At 43.7% G+C, this 18,328-nt stretch overlaps 1 protein-coding gene across 2 annotated transcripts in view; it reads left to right on the top strand.

Moving 5' to 3' along the window:
• Nucleotides 1-17,597, top strand: part of LOC134396341 (zinc finger protein 883-like) — a 34,737-nt gene extending 17,140 nt beyond the window's left edge. The window contains exons 1-6 of one of the 2 annotated variants that reach the window (XM_063122806.1): nt 7,313-7,381; nt 10,166-10,641; nt 10,753-10,879; nt 11,839-11,921; nt 15,120-15,267; nt 15,930-17,597. In XM_063122806.1, the coding sequence (XP_062978876.1) occupies nt 10,342-10,641; nt 10,753-10,879; nt 11,839-11,921; nt 15,120-15,267; nt 15,930-17,449 (2,178 nt within the window). In that variant the 5' untranslated portion in view covers nt 7,313-7,381; nt 10,166-10,341 and the 3' untranslated portion in view covers nt 17,450-17,597. Of the gene's footprint in view, nt 1-7,312; nt 7,382-10,165; nt 10,642-10,752; nt 10,880-11,838; nt 11,922-15,119; nt 15,268-15,929 lie in introns of those variants that run through there. The other variant, XM_063122807.1, reaches the window with a different exon arrangement.
• Nucleotides 17,598-18,328: the final 731 nt, after the last annotated feature.

The following is an 18,328-nucleotide window of genomic DNA, read 5'->3' as shown; positions in this document are numbered from 1 at the left end:
CTCTGACAATCATTCACCTAAGCAGATATAACTCACAGCGCATTATTATATATATTAAAATCCTTCTCCATTTTAAACCCCTTTCTCCACATAGTTTAGAGGAAGGTGGGCTTTATCCTTTGCCTCAGGCGTATCAAGTGGTGGTGCTTGGCTTGAGCAGGGAGTAGCCTCGGCCAGGTCTGGTGTTCAGAGCTTGTGTCGTGGCAGTGGTCTACTCCCATTGCCTCGACTTTCTCTCTACTACCTCTGCTTTGGATCCTTTTCAGTCTGGTTTTCGTCGTCTTCATTCCACTGAGACTGCCCTTACTAATATTACTAACGATGGCCTTCTTGCCAAGTCTAAAGACCTCTCTACTCTGTCCTTATTCTGGACCTTTGATACAGTCGATCACGATCTTCTGTTGGACTCCCCTCACGACCTTTGTTTTTGAGATTCAGTCTATGACTGGTTCGTCTCTTATTTATCAGGCCGGTCGTTCAACATGTTGGCTAATGGCCTTTCGTCTGCTTCCTCTCCCCTTTCAGTCGGGGTTCCACAGGGCTCTGTGCTTGGCCCGTTGTTGTTTATTCTGTACATTATCTTTGGGTAATTTATTCATTCTCATGGTCTTCATACTTAAATACTTAAAAGGTTGTCACACAGAGGAGGGCCAGGATCTCTTCTCAATCCTCCCACAGTGCAGGACATGGAATAACGGGCTCAAGTTAAAGGAAGCCAGATTCCAGCTGGACATCAGGAAAAACTTCCTGACTGTTAGAGCAGTACGACAATGAAATCAGTTGCCTGGTGAGGTTGTGGGCTCTCCCACACTAGAGGCCTTTAAGAGGCAGCTGGACAACCATCTGTCAGGGATGCTTTAGGGTGGATTCCTGCATTGAGAAGGGGGTTGGACTCGATGGCCTTGTAGGCCCCTTCCAACTCTGCTATTCTATGATTCTATGATTCAATACCATCTGTATGCCAATGATACCCAACTATACCTTTCATCTCCTGAGGATCATATCTCAGCCTTTCTCACCGATGTCTCAGCCTGGATGCTTCGGCGTCGCCTGAAACTAAACATGGCAAAAACAGAACTGCTAGTTTCCCCTCCTAAACCATCTCCTCTTCTCTCATTTTCTATCACTGTTAATAAAGTTATACTCTATCCTGTTGAGGAACCTCATCGTCTTGGTTTTATTTTTAACTCTTCACTTTCCTTTTCCTCCCATATTGAGGCTGTAGCGAACTCTTGTCGTTTCTTCTTGTATAACATCCCTAGAATTTGCCCGTTCTTATCGGTCTCCTCCGACAAGACTCTCATTCATGCCTTGGTTATTTCCCGCTTGGACTATTGCAATCTCCTGTTGACTGGTCTTCCTTCTTCTCATCTTTCCCCATTGGTTTCTATTCATCATTCTGCGGCTAAGATTATCTTTCTGGTTCGTCGTTTTGATCATGTCACCCCGCTTCTAAAATCCCTTCACTGTCTCCCTGTCTCCTGCAGAATTCAATACAAGCTTCTCCTTTTGACTTTTAAAGCTTGTCACGGCCTGGCTCCTCCTTTATCTCTCGTCTCTTATTTCACCTTACTGTCCTGCTTGCACCCTTCGCTCTCATATCACTATGTCTCTTACTCGCCCAAGAGTTTCTACTTCTCTCGTTTGTCTTCGCCCGTTTTCGCTCGCTGCCCCCTATGCCTGGAATTTTCTTCCAGAGCATCTGCGAACCGCGACGTCAATCTCAGTTTTTAAATCTTATTTGAAATCGTTTCTTTTCTCAAAAGCTTATAATCCGTAGTGTGATGATACTAATTTTATTTTTTGTTTTATTGTCCCCCAGGCTGGATAGCCTTTCCCCTCCCTGTTTGTTTGTCATTGTGATTTTAGAATGTAAGCCATGTGGCAGGTTGTTTTGTATTCTGTTTTATTTTGTTCTGTACAGCACCATGAAAATTGATGGCGAGATATAAATAAATATTAATAATAATAGATATCGAAGAACTCACAGAAACCATATAAATATGAATAGTGAGGAAAGAGCTTCAAGTAGAAATCAAATTGAAGTCTGATGTAGTTGCAATGGGTGACTCCAATTACCCTGATATCTGTTGGGAGACAAATACTGCCAAAAGCGGACCTTCCAAGAAATTCCTGACATGTGTGGTTGATAACTTCCTCCTACAGAAAGTGGAGGAAGGAACTAGAGGATTGGCAATCCTTGACTTGATATTGACCAATAGGGATGACTTAGTGGATAAAGTGGCAGTTACGGAGACTCTGGTGGAAAGTGACCACGTCATACTTTAATTATTGGTTATAAAGGAGACAAAAGCTGAGTGTAGCCATACACGTACTCTGGATTTTAGGAAAGCTGATTTTAATAAACTCAGAACTATGATAAGTAAGGTCCCATGGCAAGTGAGCCTAATGAGAAAAGGAGTGCAGGATGGGTGGGAGTATTTAAAAAAGAAAATTTTAAAGGCACAGTTACAAACCATTCCAACAAGGAGAAAAGATAGAAGACAACCTAACTTCTCATCAAAAAAATCATACAGGAGAGAGACCATGTGGAAAAAGCTTTAGTATGAGCACAACCCTGAGTAGGCTTTGCTTCCTTTAATTCTCTTTTGAAGCCCTGTTCTCCGTCCTTAGCTCCTTCTCTGTCTGCCACTGACTTTGCTCTCTTCTTCAACTCTAAAATTCAAACCCTTCAATCATATAAATGTGCATAACGGGGAAAGAGCTTCCATGTGAGACCATACCTCTCTTCTCATCAAAGTATTCACAGAGGGGAGAAACCATATAAATGGGCAGAGTGTGGAAAGAGATAAGAAACATCAATAGACATTAAAAAACAAACTCTGAGGTTGTATTTTTCTCTCTTTTACGTTAGTACATAGTGAGAAATAATAGATCTATAGATCTTCCCCAAATGCAGCGATTGCTACCCCCACCCTTGAATGAACTGGTTTTAAAGGAATGTTTAACATCAGCTCCACATGTATAGCAGGGTTTGGAAGACCCGTAATTTTTTTATTTATTACATTTATATACCGCCCCATAGCCGAAGCTCTCTGGGCGGTTTATAAGTTAAAAATGGTAAACATTAAAAAGTATACAAAATTTAAAAAACCATCAGAAACATAAAAACAACAGTATCCATTTAAAAACAACAATTCTGGGGTCCAGATGCTGTTGTACTACAACTCCTATCATCCCTGACCATTTACTATGTTCTTGGGGCTGATAGGAGTTGGAGTCTGGCATGGCCTAGCAATTTCCTTTTCTGTGAGTGGAAGGAAAACAAGCCCAAAAGTGAGCTGACACTCCTTGCTTTTCCTTTCCCAAAGCAGCCGTAAAATTCTCTGGGTCTCAGGTTATCCACTTTACGTAATGTGGGAATTGTTTATTAGACATGGGCCATAGCTAGACCTAAGGTTTATCCCTGGATCGTCCAGGGGTCAAACCTGTTTATCTAGGTGACACACAGGGGATCCAGTAATCAGGCAGGGGTGAATTCTGGATGATCCCAGGATAAACCTTAGGTCTAGCTGTGGCCATGGGGCGGGTAGCCAAAAAGAAAGAGCCACCGCAACATTTCAAATGCCAAGGATTAAATTTTAACAAAAAGAAACTTGACAGTACAAAAAAAAGTGTTAACATTGGAAGGAACGTACATACACACACAAACTCAAAAACGGTCATATGAGCAACAGGATAAGAAATCAAATCTTATTTGGCCCAAGCCAATGGCCATTGCAAGTTGTGTTCATACATATACATCATCAAACATAAAACAGTAAACTGTCCAGTATCCAAAGGAATCCTTGACACAAATGTAAGAACATAAAAAGTGCCATTCTGGATCAGACCAAGGGTCCATCTAGTCCAGCACTCTGTTCACACAGTGGCCAACCAACCATCGGCCAGGGATGAACAAGCAGGACATGATGCAACAGCACCCTCCCTCCCATGTTCCCCAGCAACTGGTGCACATAGGCTTACTGCCTCGAATACTGGAGGTAGCACACAACCATCAGGGCTAGTAGCCATTGATAGCCTTTGCCTCCAGGAATTTATCCAACTCCCTTTTAAAGCCATCCAGATTGGTGGCCATCACCACATCCTGTGGTAGTGAGTTCCATAAGTTAACTCTGTGCTGTGCGAAGAAGTACTTCCTTTTATTTGTCCTGAATCTCCCACCCATCAGCTTCATGGGATGACCCCATGGGGTTTTAGTATTTTGAGAGAGGGAGAAAAATGTCTCCCTATCCACATTCTCCACACCATGCATAACTTTGTACACCTCTATCATGTCTCCCCTCAGCAATGCAAAAATATAAATTTAAAATACAAATTTAAAACAGCAAAGTTAAAATTAATTTATAGACTGTTAAAATACTGGGAGAATAAAACAGTCTTCACCTGGCGTCTAAAAGAATATAATGTAGGTGCCAAGCGAACCTCCTTAGGGAGCTCATTCCACAGCCGGGGTGCCACAGCAGAGAAGGCCCTCCTTCTGGTAGCCATCTGCCTCACTTCCTTTGGCAGGGGCTCACGGAGAAGGACCCCTGAGGATGACCTTAGGGTCCGGGCAGGTACATATGAGAGGAGGCGTTCCTTCAGATAGCCTGGCCCCAAGCCATTTAAGGCTTTAAATGTTAATACCAGCACTTTGAATCAGGCCCAGATCTGGACTGGGAGCCAACGAAGCTGGAAAAGGACTGGCGTGATGCGGTCTCGTTGGCCAGTCCCTGTTAGTAACCATGCTGCCCTGTTTTGTACCAGTTGAAGTTTCTGGACCGTTTTCAAAGGCAGCCCCATGTATAACACATTGCAGTAATCCAAACGAGAGGTTATCAGAGCATGGATCATTGTAGCTAGGCTGTCTCTGTCCAGATAAGGGTGCAGTTGGTATATCAGCCTAAGCTGATAAAAGGTGCTCTTTGCCACTGAGTTCACCTGTGCCTCAAGTGACAGTTCTGGATCCATGAGCACCCCCAAACTATGAACCCGATCCTTTAGGGAGAGTGCAACCCCCTCCAGAACAGGGTGAACCTCACCTAGCCGGACAGGCGAACCACCCACTCACAGTAGGTGGTTGAGTGCGGGTTGTTTTGAACTATGGGTTGTTTTTTGATCAATACTGTGCAATGCCATGTACAAAATGTATATAATGCTGTACGTATGTAATGTAGGTGTGGTTGATGCTAGTCAGTGATGTTGTTACTGCTAGATGTATTTTGTATGGAAATGTTATACGTATATAACTCAGTAAAATCTTTGCTGAAGAAAAGCCTACATAGTGTGAGTATTTTTCTTTCAGAGAGCAGGCACTCAGCAGCCGTGCAGAAGAGTCAAACGCTGAGAAGGTGCTGCTTAATCTCTGCTAAGCATTCCTAACAGGTTCTGGGGGATCTCAGCTTCCATGCTGAGGCTCCTGTATCCGGGGCGGCTCAGGACTTCATGACAGCATGGGGCTGTCTCAACATGTCATAGGCCCAACGCATGCAAAGGGACACACACTTGACTTGGTTTTCTCGACTGGGCAGGAGGATGGTGATCTGAAAGTGGGGGAATTAACATCTACCTCCTTGTCAGGGTCAGATCACTTTCTATTGAGGTTTAGACTGTCAGCAGCCTTTCCCCTCTGCAAGGGTGGGGGGCCTATTAAAATGGTCCACCCCAGAGGGCTCTGGGGGATTTTCCCGCTGGTATGGCCAGTCTAGAAAGGTAATCAATAAATAAGCTGGGTGGTGTTGATGTTTCGCCCAAATGTGCATCACTTTACACTTGCCTACGTTGAACTGCACGTGCCACTGTGTTGCCCGTTCTCCCAAAATGAATTGAAGGTTGGTGGGCAACAAAAGAGGGTGACCCTATGAAAAGGAGGACAGGGCTCCTGTATATCTTTAACAGTTGAATTGAAAAGGGATTTTCAGCAGGTGTCTTTTCTATGCATGCAACACCTAGTGAAATTCCCTCTTCAGCACAACCATTAAAGCTGCAGGAGCTATGCTAGAGTGACCTGATACAAAAGAGGGCAGGGCTCCTGCAGCTTTAACAGTTGTGATGAAGAAGGCATTTCACCAGGTACTGCATGCCTAGAAATGACACCTGCTGAAATCCCCCTTTCAATACCACTGTTAAAGATACAGGAGCCCTGTCCTCCTTTCCATAGGGTCATCCTAACTGATACACATAAACATTTTAAGTTTGTGTTTTGTTTTGTTTTTAAAAAAAGTTTCCCGTTGATTAGGGTGACCATTTGAAAAGCAGGATAAGGCTCCTGTATCATTAACAGTTGAATAGAAAAGGGATTTTCAGCAGGTGTCATTGGTATGCATGCAGCACCTGGTGAAATTTCCTCTTCACCACAACAGTTAAAGCTGCAGGAGCCTTGTCCTCTCTTGTATTTCTATGCTAGAGTGACCAGATACAAAGGAGGACAGGGCTCCTGCAGCTTTAACTAGTGATGGAGAGGGGATTTCACCAGGTGCTGTATGCATATCAGTGACATCTGCTGAAAATCTAGGGTGACCATATGAAAAGGAGGACAGGGCTCCTGTATCTTTAACAGTTGTATTGAAAAGGGAATTTCAGCAGGTGTCATTTGTACATATGGGGAACCTAATGAAATTTCCTCTTCATCACAACACTCAAAGCTGCAGGTGCCCTGCCCTCTTTTAAATCTGGTCACTCTAGTATAGCTCCTGTAGGGTGACTATATGAAAATGAGGGCAGGGCTCCTGTATCTTTAACAGTTGCATAGAAAAGGGAATGAACCACCCAGAGAGCTTCAGCTATTGGGCGGTATAAAAATATAATAAATAAAATAAATAAATTTCAGCAGGTGTCATTTGTAGGCATGTCGCACCTAGCAAAATTCCCTCTTCATCACCACAGTTAAAGCTGCAGGAACTATACTCGAGTGACCAGATTTAAAGGAGGGCAGGGCACCTGCAGCTTTAACTGTGGTGATGAAGAGGGAATTTCACTAAGTTCTCCATATATACAAATGACACCTGATGAAATTCCCTTTTCTATGCAACTGTTAAAGATACAGGAGCCCGGTCCTCCTTTCCATATGGCCACCCTACCGTTGATTAGCGTGTCCTTGGAACTCACTCAGCCAGAGTCTTCCCTTCCCAGGTGGTGCAAAGCGTGTTCCCTTGGCTCCTGCTTTGGGAGACAGAGTGACGCCGACTTGGCTTTCAAGGGTTAAAAGGATTGAACTCGATTCCTAGAGAGGAAGGGAATTGGGGGTGGGAGGGGTTCCCCCCCCGGCTGACGCCCCTCCCTCCGAAATCCCTTCCTGTGCTGACTCCTCCTCTGGCCCCAGAGGAGAGTGGGCGCTCTCCAATCCGGAGCAGCGTCGGGGTCTCCCTTCGTGGCTCAGGTGAGTCTCCTCCAACCCCAGGTGGGCATTTGAGGTGTGTGTGTGTGTGGGGGGGGAATCCCAGGGCTGCAGCAGGGGAGGGGCGTCCTTGGGAGAATCCAGAGAGGGCGGGAGGACCCAAACTAGACTCAAACCGCAGCCAGCCAGGGGTAGGAGGATTTGGGGTTAGACACGAGGAATCGAAGGGTGCAAGGATTGAGAAAAGACACGTTCCTCCCCCGAGAAGTTGGCTGGCGTAGCTCAACCATATCCCAGCTTTCCCCAATCTACCCCCCTTTTTTCAGGGGGGTTGGACTGCAACTTCCATCATCCCCAGCCAGCATGGCTCTTGGAGGGCACCAGCTTGGGGAAGGGTGCCCTACAGAATAGTACGCCCGTCCACCCACCCTCCGGAGGCTTCTTTCTTTCCTGCTCTGTGCAAAGCCTTCCCGCCTCTTTGGTAGGGTGACCCTATGAAAAGGAGGTCGGGGCTCCTGTATCTTTAACAGTTGTCTAGAAAAGGGATTTTCGGCAGGCGTCATTTGTACATATGGAGAACCTGGTGCATATTGTGCTCTTCATCACAACACTTAAAGCTGCAGGTGCCCTGCCCTCCTTTAAATCTGGTCACAGTATAGCTCCTGCAGCTTTAACTGTTGTGATGAAGAGGGAATTTCACCAGGTGCTGCATGCATACAAATGACACCTGCTGAAATTCCCTTTTCTATGCAACTGTTAAAGATACAGGAAGCCTGTCCTCCTTTTCATATGGTCACCCTACCTTTGGTCTGGAGGGGGGTTATAGAATCATAGAGTAGCAGAGATGGAAGGTGCCTACAAGGCCATCGAGTCCAACCCCCTTATTAAAAGTCTGAAATGTTGAAACGGATGAATGAGAAGCGATGGACTGATCATAGTTTGATTTTGATTAGAAGTAGCCTCCTCTCCATATATCCCGCGGGGGGTGGAGGGGGAAGAAATTGTTCACAAAAGTCTTCAAAAGCTGAAAAAAGGAAATATTAAATAGGAATGAAAAAGAAAATTTTAAATAGGAATGTCAAAGTAAGTGTGTGTGTGTGTGTGTGTGTAGCAGGGTGGGCTGAGCTGAAGCAAAGACCCCCCAGCAAAGCAGGGTCAATGGATCCGAGTTCTTTTGGTGCAGAGTTTGTGGACTCCTTGGAAGCAACGGCCAATCAATGGTGGGAACTGGATGATGCCTTATGTGAACCTTGGATCTGGTCCATCAAGACTATTTTTGCTATGAGAGGAACCTCCATGGACAGAGGCAGCAGAGACATATTACTTAGTTTTACATGAAACAATCAAAAATATTTATTTATTTATTTATTACATTTTTATACCACCCAATAGCCGAAGCTCTCTGGGCGGTTCACAAAAATTAAAACCATAATAAAACAACCAACAGGTTAAAAGCACAAATACAAAATACAGAATAAAAAGCACAACCAGGATAAGAACCACGCAGCAAAATTGATATAAAATTAAAAAAACAGAGTTAAAACAGTAAAATTTAAATTTAAGTTAAAATTAAGTGTTAAAATACTGAGAGAATAAAAATTAAAATAATAAAAATTTCAGGCACCATATGCCTTAAATAGAGAAAAGGTTATGTTTCCCCTAGGCTCTATGCAAACGTAAATTCAGGCCATCTGTCCAAAATTCAGATGATTAATCAACTCATATTTCCTTTGTTGAGAGCCCAAATCTAAGTGAGCTTTAAGGTGGCTTAATGTCTAGTGATCTGTTTTCTTTTTGAGCTGTAGCTGTTTGTAGTAAGCTCCATTTTGTTACCACAACTGAATATGTTGTCATAGTCTTCCTTTCCCACCCTGCCTAGTTTTCAGGCTCTTCAAGGCCTGGGGTGGAATTAGGGTGACCATATGAAAAGGAGGACAGGGCTCCTGTATCTTTAACAGTTGTATTGAAAAGGGAATTTCAGCAGGTGCTGTTTGTATATATGGAGAACCTGGTGAAATTCCTTCTTCGTCACACCAGTTAAAGCTACAGGTGCCCTGCCCTCTTTTAAATCTGGTCACTCTAGTGTAGCTCCTGCAGCTTTAACTGTTGTAATGAAGAGGGAATTTCTCCAGGTTGTCCATATATACAAATGACACCTGCTGAAATTCCCTTTTCAATGCAACTGTTAAAGATACAGGAGCCCTGTCCTCCTTTTCACACCTGTGGATTTTAGGCTGTGTCTTATTCAAGGAAAACATTTGTTCTTTGTCCATCCATTGGGCACCTCAAATTGCCGAATTTGGCTAATTGCTTGTGGTGCAATACAGCTAATGCTTCTTTTAAACATAGTGGGCCTATGTTTAAAAGACTAGTTGGTGGGATGCCACATCTTCAGACATGAACCATATTGAGGGCTTTGGTTCCTTCAGATGAAGGAACCTCCCCACAGTCTGTGGTCATAGAATCATAGAATAGCAGAGTTGGAAGGGGCCTAAAAGGCCATCGAGTCCAACCCCCTGCTCAATGCAGGAATCCACCCTAAAGCATCCCCGACAGATGCTTGTCCAGCTGCCTCTTGAAGGCCTCTAGTGTGGGAGAGCCCACAACCTCCCTAGGTAACTGATTCCATTGTCACACTGCTCTAACAGTCAGGAAGTTTTTCCTGATGTCCAGCTGGAATCTGGTGTCTCTTTGGGTCTTGGAGTTCACCATCCTTTCCTTCTGGGAGATGACCTGGTTGCTAGCTGGAGTCACTCCATGTACAAAATGTCGTCCGGCCCTGATAGTGTAATAATTACCTCACAGAACCATATTTTGGCTTTGCAGGACCTGGTAGCATCTCCATTTGGACTTGAGACAGAAAGTGCCAGAAGAAAGAGGCGTTTCTTCGGCCTTCTCAGAGGCTTCCTTGAGAATTGCAGATCCCAATTCAGGAAGAGAGGCTGGTACCATCACAACTGGTGAATACTGGGAAAGGCCAGTGCAGAGAATCCTGGGAAAAGATGTTCTGCAAAAATGTACAGCGCCAGCATTTCCGGCAGTTCCCCTACCAGGAGGCCGAGGGCCCCCGAGAGGTTTGCAGCCAACTCCACAGTCTCTGCCATCAGTGGCTGAAACCAGAGAGCCATACAAAAAACGAGATGCTAGATCTGGTGATCCTGGAGCAGTTCCTGGCCATCCTGCCTTTGGAAATTGGGAGCTGGGTGAGGGAATGTGGAGCGGAAACCAGTTCCCAGGCGGTGGCCCTGGCAGAAGGCTTCCTCCTGAGCCAGGCAGAGGACAAGAAACAGGAAGGGGAGCAGGTGAGAATATCCTAAATATTCTACATCTTGTCGAAATCTGCTGCCTGTAGTGCCTTGCCTTTTCTAATCCTTCTCCCCATTGCATGTCTTGGATCCTCTTTGCTGTTTCAGGAGCAGGTTCTTTTTGCAGAACTCGGCACTGATTCCCCTGAGGCAGAGAAGACTCCATCCGGCAGCAGATGCAGTCCAGAGCGAAGGAGGATTGTGATGGAGGATGACAGAGGAGCCACCATGCAGGGTACGGCTTAATGGGGCAAATTTCAGTTTAGTTCCACTAAATATTTGGGGGGATTGAAGGGAGGGCAATAACTCTTAACTTCATCCTTTCCCACAGTGCAGAAATGTGTTTACTATAAAAATTTATTTATTTATTTATTACATTTTTATACCGCCCAATAGCCGAAGCTCTCTGGGCGGTTCACAAAAATTAAAACCATAATAAAACAACCAACAGGTTAAAAGCACAAATACAAAATACAGAATCAAAAGCACAACCAGGATAAAACCACGCAGCAAAATTGATGTAAGATTAAAATACAGTTAGAACAGTAAAATTTAAATTTAAGTTAAAATTAAGTGTTAAAATACTGAGAGAATAAAAAGGTCTTCAGTTGGCGACAAAAAGAGTACAGTGTAGGTGCCAGGCGGACCTCTCTGAGGAGCTCATTCCACAAAAAATGTGAAGACATGGAATCCAGTACTGTGATTTCTCATAGACGCATAGAATAGTAGAGTTGGAAGGGGCCTACAAGGCCATTGAGTCCAACCCCCTGCTCAATGCATGAATCCACCCTAAAGCATCCCTGTCAAAAGGTTGTCCAGCTGCCTCTTGAATGCCTCTAGTGTGGGAGAGCCCACAACCTTCCTCTGTAATTGGTTCCATTGTTGTACTGCTCTAACAGTCAGGACGTCTTTCCTGATGTCCAGCCGGAATCTGACTTCCTGTAACTTGAGCCCTTTATTCCGTGTCCTGCACTCTGGGAGGATTGAGAAGAGATCCTGGCCCTCCTCTGTGTGACAATCCAAATGAGGAGAGATGTGTTTTCACGTAACTGACATTTTTTTAAAAAAAAAAAGAGTATAAAAATGAGTATAAATTGTGGAGATTTAGTGCGCTTGTGTCCTTAAAAATGTATCATTTAATCTCGTTGAAGACGCACATGGATCAGGTTTGCCCACCACCTTTGTCTCCCACAGGTGAATGGATGATGCCAGCAATACAAATTCAGCCACCTCTTCTTCGTGGCGGAGGGAAAACAGCTACTCTGCACCCAGATCAGGTAGGGGGAAGAATTCCTGGACAGACATACAGGGGCTTTGCCTTCTGCTCACTTCTCTGGGATTGAATGGCCCTCTCTGCTTCTGCCAACATGTATGACTTGGTGGGCTGGCAAACCATGGCTGCCTGCAAAGGCTTCTGGGTGAATGGCTGCTTCTGTTTCTAAGCTAACATAGTTATGCTCTTCTGTACGAATCAGCAACATTTCTTTATGTTATGGGAAAGATGAGTGAAAGCACAGCAACAGTGATCTCATGAGTACGTCAAGTGTCTTATCCGGAGGCTCTAACCAGCTGACATTCCAAGGTAGTTCAGTTGGAAAGCTGGGCATAACACCCTTAGAAACCCAATTAGTGGGTCTTGCCTGTGCCAAAGAACTGCCAAGCAGCCCCTGCGACGACACCGACCTCACACAGAAGGCCTTGCCTAGCACACCCTTCTCAAGCCAAGCGCCACCTCTTGGAAAGCCTGAGGAAAGGGTAAAAACAACACAACCTTTCCCCTATATGTGAGGGAACAAGGTAAAGGGGTTTGGAAAATAGGTTCTATTGTTGAGGTACTGAACTGCAGGTGTATCGGTAGATGTTTTTACACTGTGTAATATAGCAGGTAATAAATCCGAGCTGACATGTGGTTTGTGGTAACAGAACACAAAGTAAAGTTCATTGAAATTGAACAGATCTTTGGTATTTCGATTTAGATCAAACCTGCTTATTTTTGTATTTAAAGCAACAATCCCAAGTCCCTTAATGTCCTATCTCTTCTCACTCCTCACACACACCAAACACACTCATGAAGCACAAGTCCGACTAAAACCCTAGACTAAAACTAACAATCCCCTCAGCCAACCTATGTATACTGCTCCCTCCCCCTCTCTCACAGCATCACTAGCCACACCCACTCAGTCCAATATTCCGCACTCACTAGACATACAAACACAGACATATCTAAGGGACAGAAAGGTGGGTATCGCCACAAGTGCCTTGTTATCACAACATGGAACCTCATGCTATAGAGTCTTATGATGAGAAGCGCTGCTTTGTAATTAATCCCCATGTACGACTGATCACTCTCTGAACCTGGGAGCAATGCCAAGTTCATTTAGCTATAATTGTCCTTATTATTTATTTATTTATTTATTTATTTATTTATATAGCACCATCAGTGTACATGGTGCTGTACAGAGTAAACCAATAAAATAGCAAAACCCTGCCGCATAGGCTTACATTCTAATAGAATCATAATAAAACAATAAGAAGGGGGAAGAGAATGCACCAAACAGGCACAGGGTAGAGTAAAACTAACAGTATAAAAGTAAGATCAAAATCAAGTTTTAAAAGCTCTAGAAAAAAGAAAAGTTTTTAGCTGAGCTTTAAAAACTGCGATTGAACTTGTAGTTTGCAAATGTTCTGGAAGAGCGTTCCAGGCGTAAGGGGCAGTGGAAGAAAATGGACGAAGCCGAGCAAGGGAAGTAGAGACCCTTGGGCAGGTGAGAAACATGGCATCAGAGGAGCGAAGAGCACGAGCGGGGCAATAGTGTGAGATGAGAGAGGAAAGATAGGAAGGAGCTAGACTGTGAAAAAGCCTTGTAGGTCAACAGGAGGAGTTTATATTGGATTCTGAGGTGAATTGGAAGCCAATGAAGAGATTTCAGAAGTGGAGTAACATGGTCAGAGCAGCGAGCGAAGAAGATGAACTTAGCAGCAGAGTGGTGAACAGAAACCAACGAACTGATGTGAGAAGAAGGAAGGCCAGAGAGAAGAAGGTTTCACAGTCTAGTCTGCTTTTATTAGGATACATGTAATATGTATTTTATGCTTGCTGTTGTTCCCCGCCTCGATCCAATCGGAGAGGCGGGTGAGAAATAAATTATTATTATTATTATCATCATCATCATCTAATAAATTAGTCCCCTTGTAAGGAAACCTGTGAGTCTGGCTATTTTTGTCTCCTTGGCAAGCCTGAAAAACCTGAAAGCCCACAGCCGGGGTAATACACAACACTGCCCACTTGGAAGGCTGTGAGTGCCACTCAGGATGGTTTTGATCAGGGTTCCCTCATCTCTTGGGGCCCATGGGCACAAAAGAAGAGAGAAGTGCTTGCATAGATGCCGAGAATAATAAGCATTCATCTCACATAAGAACATCAGAAGAGCCCTGCTGGATCAGACCATGGGTCCATCTAGTCCAGCACTCTGTTCACACAGTGGCCAACCAGCCATCGGTCAGGGATGAACAAGCAGGACATGGTGCAACAGCACCCTCCCACCCATGTTCCCCAGCAACTGGTGCACACAGGCTTACTGCCTCGAATACTGGAGGTAGCACTTAGCCATCAGGGCTAGTAGCCATGGATAGCTTTCTCCTCCAGAAATTGATCCAACTCCCTTTTAAAGCTATCCAAATTGGTGTCCATCACTACATCCTGTGGTAGTGAGTTCCATAATTTAACTATGTGCTGCGTGAAGAAGTCCTTCTTTTCAACTGTCCTGAATCTCCCACCCATCAGCTTATTTATTTATTTATTTATTTATTACATTTCTATACCGCCCAATAGCCGGAGCTCTCTGGGCGGTTCACAAAAATTAAAAACATTCAAAGTATAAAAGAACAGTATAAAACCATAATCTAAAATACAATATAAAAGCTCAACCAGATAAAAACAGCAGCAATGCAAAATTACAAATTTAAAACACAGAGTTAAAATTTATTTATAGACTGTTAAAATGCTGGGAGAATAAAAAGGTCTTCACCTGGCGTCTGAATGCATATAATGTAGGTGCCAGGCGAACCTCCTTAGGGAGCTCATTCCACAGCCGGGGTGCCACAGCAGAGAAGGCCCTCTTCCTGGTAGCCACCTGCCTCACTTCCTTTGGAAGGGGCTCGCGGAGAAGGACCCCTTAGGGTCCGGGCAGGTACATACGGGAGGAGGCATTCCTTCAGATAGCCTGGCCCCAAGCTGTTTAAGGCTTTAAATGTTAATACCAGCACTTTGAATCGGGCCCGGACCTGGACTGGCAGCCAATGAAGCTGGAAACGGTCTGGCGTGACATGGTCTTGTCAGCTTCATGGGATGACCCTGTTCGGTTCTAGTATTTTGAGAGAGGGAGGAAAATGTCACCTTAACTAGTCTTTTGGATGTTTTTCAACTGTTATTTTCATGTTATCTCTGAGGAGGAATTTATTTCTTTTCCTTTCAGGGCCCGGTGACCTTTGAGGAGGTGGCTGTGTCTTTCACGGAGGAGGAGTGGGTGCTGCTGGATCCGGACCAGAGAGCTCTGCATAATGAAATCATGGAGGAGAATTCAGGGATTGTGGCCTCTCTTGGTCTGGAACCGTCTTTCCCTGGTTGGTAATAATAGCATGTTTATAAACAGAACAAACTAACCGTAGCATTTTTGCACATAACGTATATTTCAGTACATCAAGTCTCCATCTTCCAGTCTAGCAGGATGTATCTGTTTTTATTGACTGAGGGCACAATCCTATGTATGTTTAGACAGAAAAAAATCCTGGCTATAGGGTTTCTTCCTGTCCAAACATGCGCCTTATAACATTAATAGTCAGCCTTTCTGCATATATAATTAATATGATACACCCACAAGGGGTCTAACAATACTTTGACCTCAGTGCTAAATGTTAAAAACACAACATCCTCAAAACAGGAATTCAGCAATCCGCTTCAGGGTAATTAAAACCTTGGGAAATATTTAGAGATGCCAGAACTACAGATACAATTCTGGAGCCATCATAGGATCCCAGAGGCCTGATGAAACAGCCCTGCCATAGCCTGCTGCCTACAAGACAACAGAGAAGGATGAGGGAGGTGTGTGTCCCTCGGCAGAGAGTCATACAGCTCTGGGGCCACCGCTGAGAAGGCTCTGCACCTCTGATAGAGAATACACAGGTTTTTTCCCCAGTTCTTCCATTTATCACAACTATTCATTGAGAATATTCAGTAATTTGAGGTTCCATTTCTAAATCTTACCAGTTTTCTCTCTTCATTGCAGGAGGTCACAAATGGGAAGCTGAGACTGAGGGAGGCCCATGTGAAGAGCCACCAGAAAGAGACAGATATGAAATCCACACAGGGGACAGCTTGGAGTGTGGAAAGAGATTCAGTTTTGGAACGTTCCTCATTTCCCAGCAAAGAATTCATACAGGAGAGAAAGCATACGGACACGTGGAGTGTGGAAACAGCTTATATGTAAGCAGAAACCTCAGTAGCCATCAAAGAACTCACACCAGGGAGAAATCATATAAATGTGCTGAGTGTGGAAAGAGCTTCCATGTGAAAAGAAACCTCAGAATGCATCAAAGAATTCACACAGGGGAGAAACCATATAAATGCTTGGAGTGTGGAAAGTGTTACAGTCACCAGAAAAATCTCACTACTCATCAAAGAACTCACACAGGGGAGAAACCATATAAATGCTTGGAGTGTGGAAAGAGCTTCAGTGTTAGCTCAACCCTCATTTCTCATCAAATAACCCACACAGGGGAAAAACCATATAAATGCTTGGAGTGTGGAAAGTGCTTTAATAGAAGCACAAACCTCACTTCTCATCAAAGAATTCACACAGGTGAGAAACCATATAAATGTGCACACTGTGGAAGGAGCTTTAGTTTGAGCACAAGCCTCAGTAGACATCAAAGAACTCACACAGGAGAGAAACCACATAAATGTGCAGAATGTGGAAAGAGCTTCAATAGGAGTACACTTCTCGCTTCTCATCAAAGTAATCACACAGGAGAAAAACCATATAAATGTTCTGATTGTGGAAAGAGCTTCAGTGTGAGCACAGGCCTCACTTGTCATCAAAGAATCCACACAGGGGAGAAACCACATAAATGTGCAGAGTGTGGAAAATGCTTCAATACAAGCAGAAACCTCAGTACTCATCGAAGAATTCACACAGGAGAGAAACCTTATAAATGTACAGAGTGTGGAAAGAGCTTTAGTGTGAGCACAAGCCTCAGATATCACCAGAGAATTCACACAGGAGAGAAACCATATAAATGTACAGAGTGTGGAAAGTGCTTCAATAGAAACACTAACCTTACTTCTCATCAAAGAATTCACACAGGAGAGAAACCATATAAGTGCTTGGTGTGTGGAAAAAACTTCTGTCATAATTCAACCCTTAAAACACATTTGAGAATTCACACAGGGGAGAAACCATATAAATGTTTTGAGTGTGGAAAGAGCTTCAGCGTTAGCACAAGCCTTACTTCCCATCAAATAACTCATACAGGGGAGAAACCACATGAATGCTTGGAGTGTGGAAAGACTTTTAATGTGAGCAGAAACCTCAGTAGACATCAAAGAACTCACAAAGGGGAGAAACCATATAAATATGCAGAGAGTGGAAACAACTTCAGTTCAAGCAGAAACCTCTATAGACATCAGAGAATGCAGGGGAGAGATTGTATAAATGCTTGGCGTGTGGAAGGAACTACTGTCAAACTCCAAGATCTTACACGGGGGGAAAGCGATATAAATTATTTTAGTGTAGAAGTTCCTATATGAATATAATCCTGTAGAAGTTTTGATATGAGTATAGACATGATTTCACATTGCCTGGAAAAGTTTCAGTAGGAAGATCAATCTTCTCACCAAATAACTCACACGGGAGAGATGACATACAGGTACTTGGAGTACTGAGTGAGATTCAGTCACAAAACATTGTATATTTGGAAGAATAAATTGACTTGGAAGAATAAATTTAAAGAACTACTCTCATATGAGCCTTCCCTTCTGTTAGATTCGTTTCCAAAGCCCTGCTCATGTACACATCATCAAAATCTATCAAAATGGTGGGAACGGAGCCTTTTCGATGGTGGCCCCAACACTGCTGCACTGCATCCCATGATAAATTAGCTTAGTCTCCTCCTCTTACGTTTTTTAAACAGTTTAAAACGTGCTTGTTCATACCTGATTAATTTGCAGTTGACCTAGTTCTTTAAAACGGACTCACAAAAAGGTAACAACACAACGTAAATACGATTTGAACGACGTGAGCTATTCAAAGAAAAAACTTAACAGATTTTACAAATAGATACTAATTAAATCATAGAGAAAAACATTGTGAAATTTCATGATCCTTATTATTCCAAAGTTTATGAAAAGGGACCAGTTCTCTTAAGAATTTGCCGGTGAATCTTGCTGACAACTTAATTGATAAAGCTGCTTTACAGATTTTCCTTAAAGCATCAAGAAACCTCTGGGGTTTGTGAACGCTTCCAATAAGAGGCAATGCAAATATTTGCTACGTGCAATAAAATTGCAATTAATTTCAATTCCTCCAGTTCAGTTTATTCCTTTAACTACCCCAGGATAATTATTTTGTGGTGTGGCGTTAGCGAATATGCTGACATTTCAAAGACGATAACCAAAATTGTTCAATAT

The sequence above is a fragment of the Elgaria multicarinata genome, chromosome 3 (assembly GCF_023053635.1).
Source record: "Elgaria multicarinata webbii isolate HBS135686 ecotype San Diego chromosome 3, rElgMul1.1.pri, whole genome shotgun sequence".
Lineage (NCBI taxonomy): Eukaryota > Metazoa > Chordata > Lepidosauria > Squamata > Anguidae > Elgaria > Elgaria multicarinata.
This window is presented reverse-complemented; position numbering and strand designations above follow the sequence as displayed.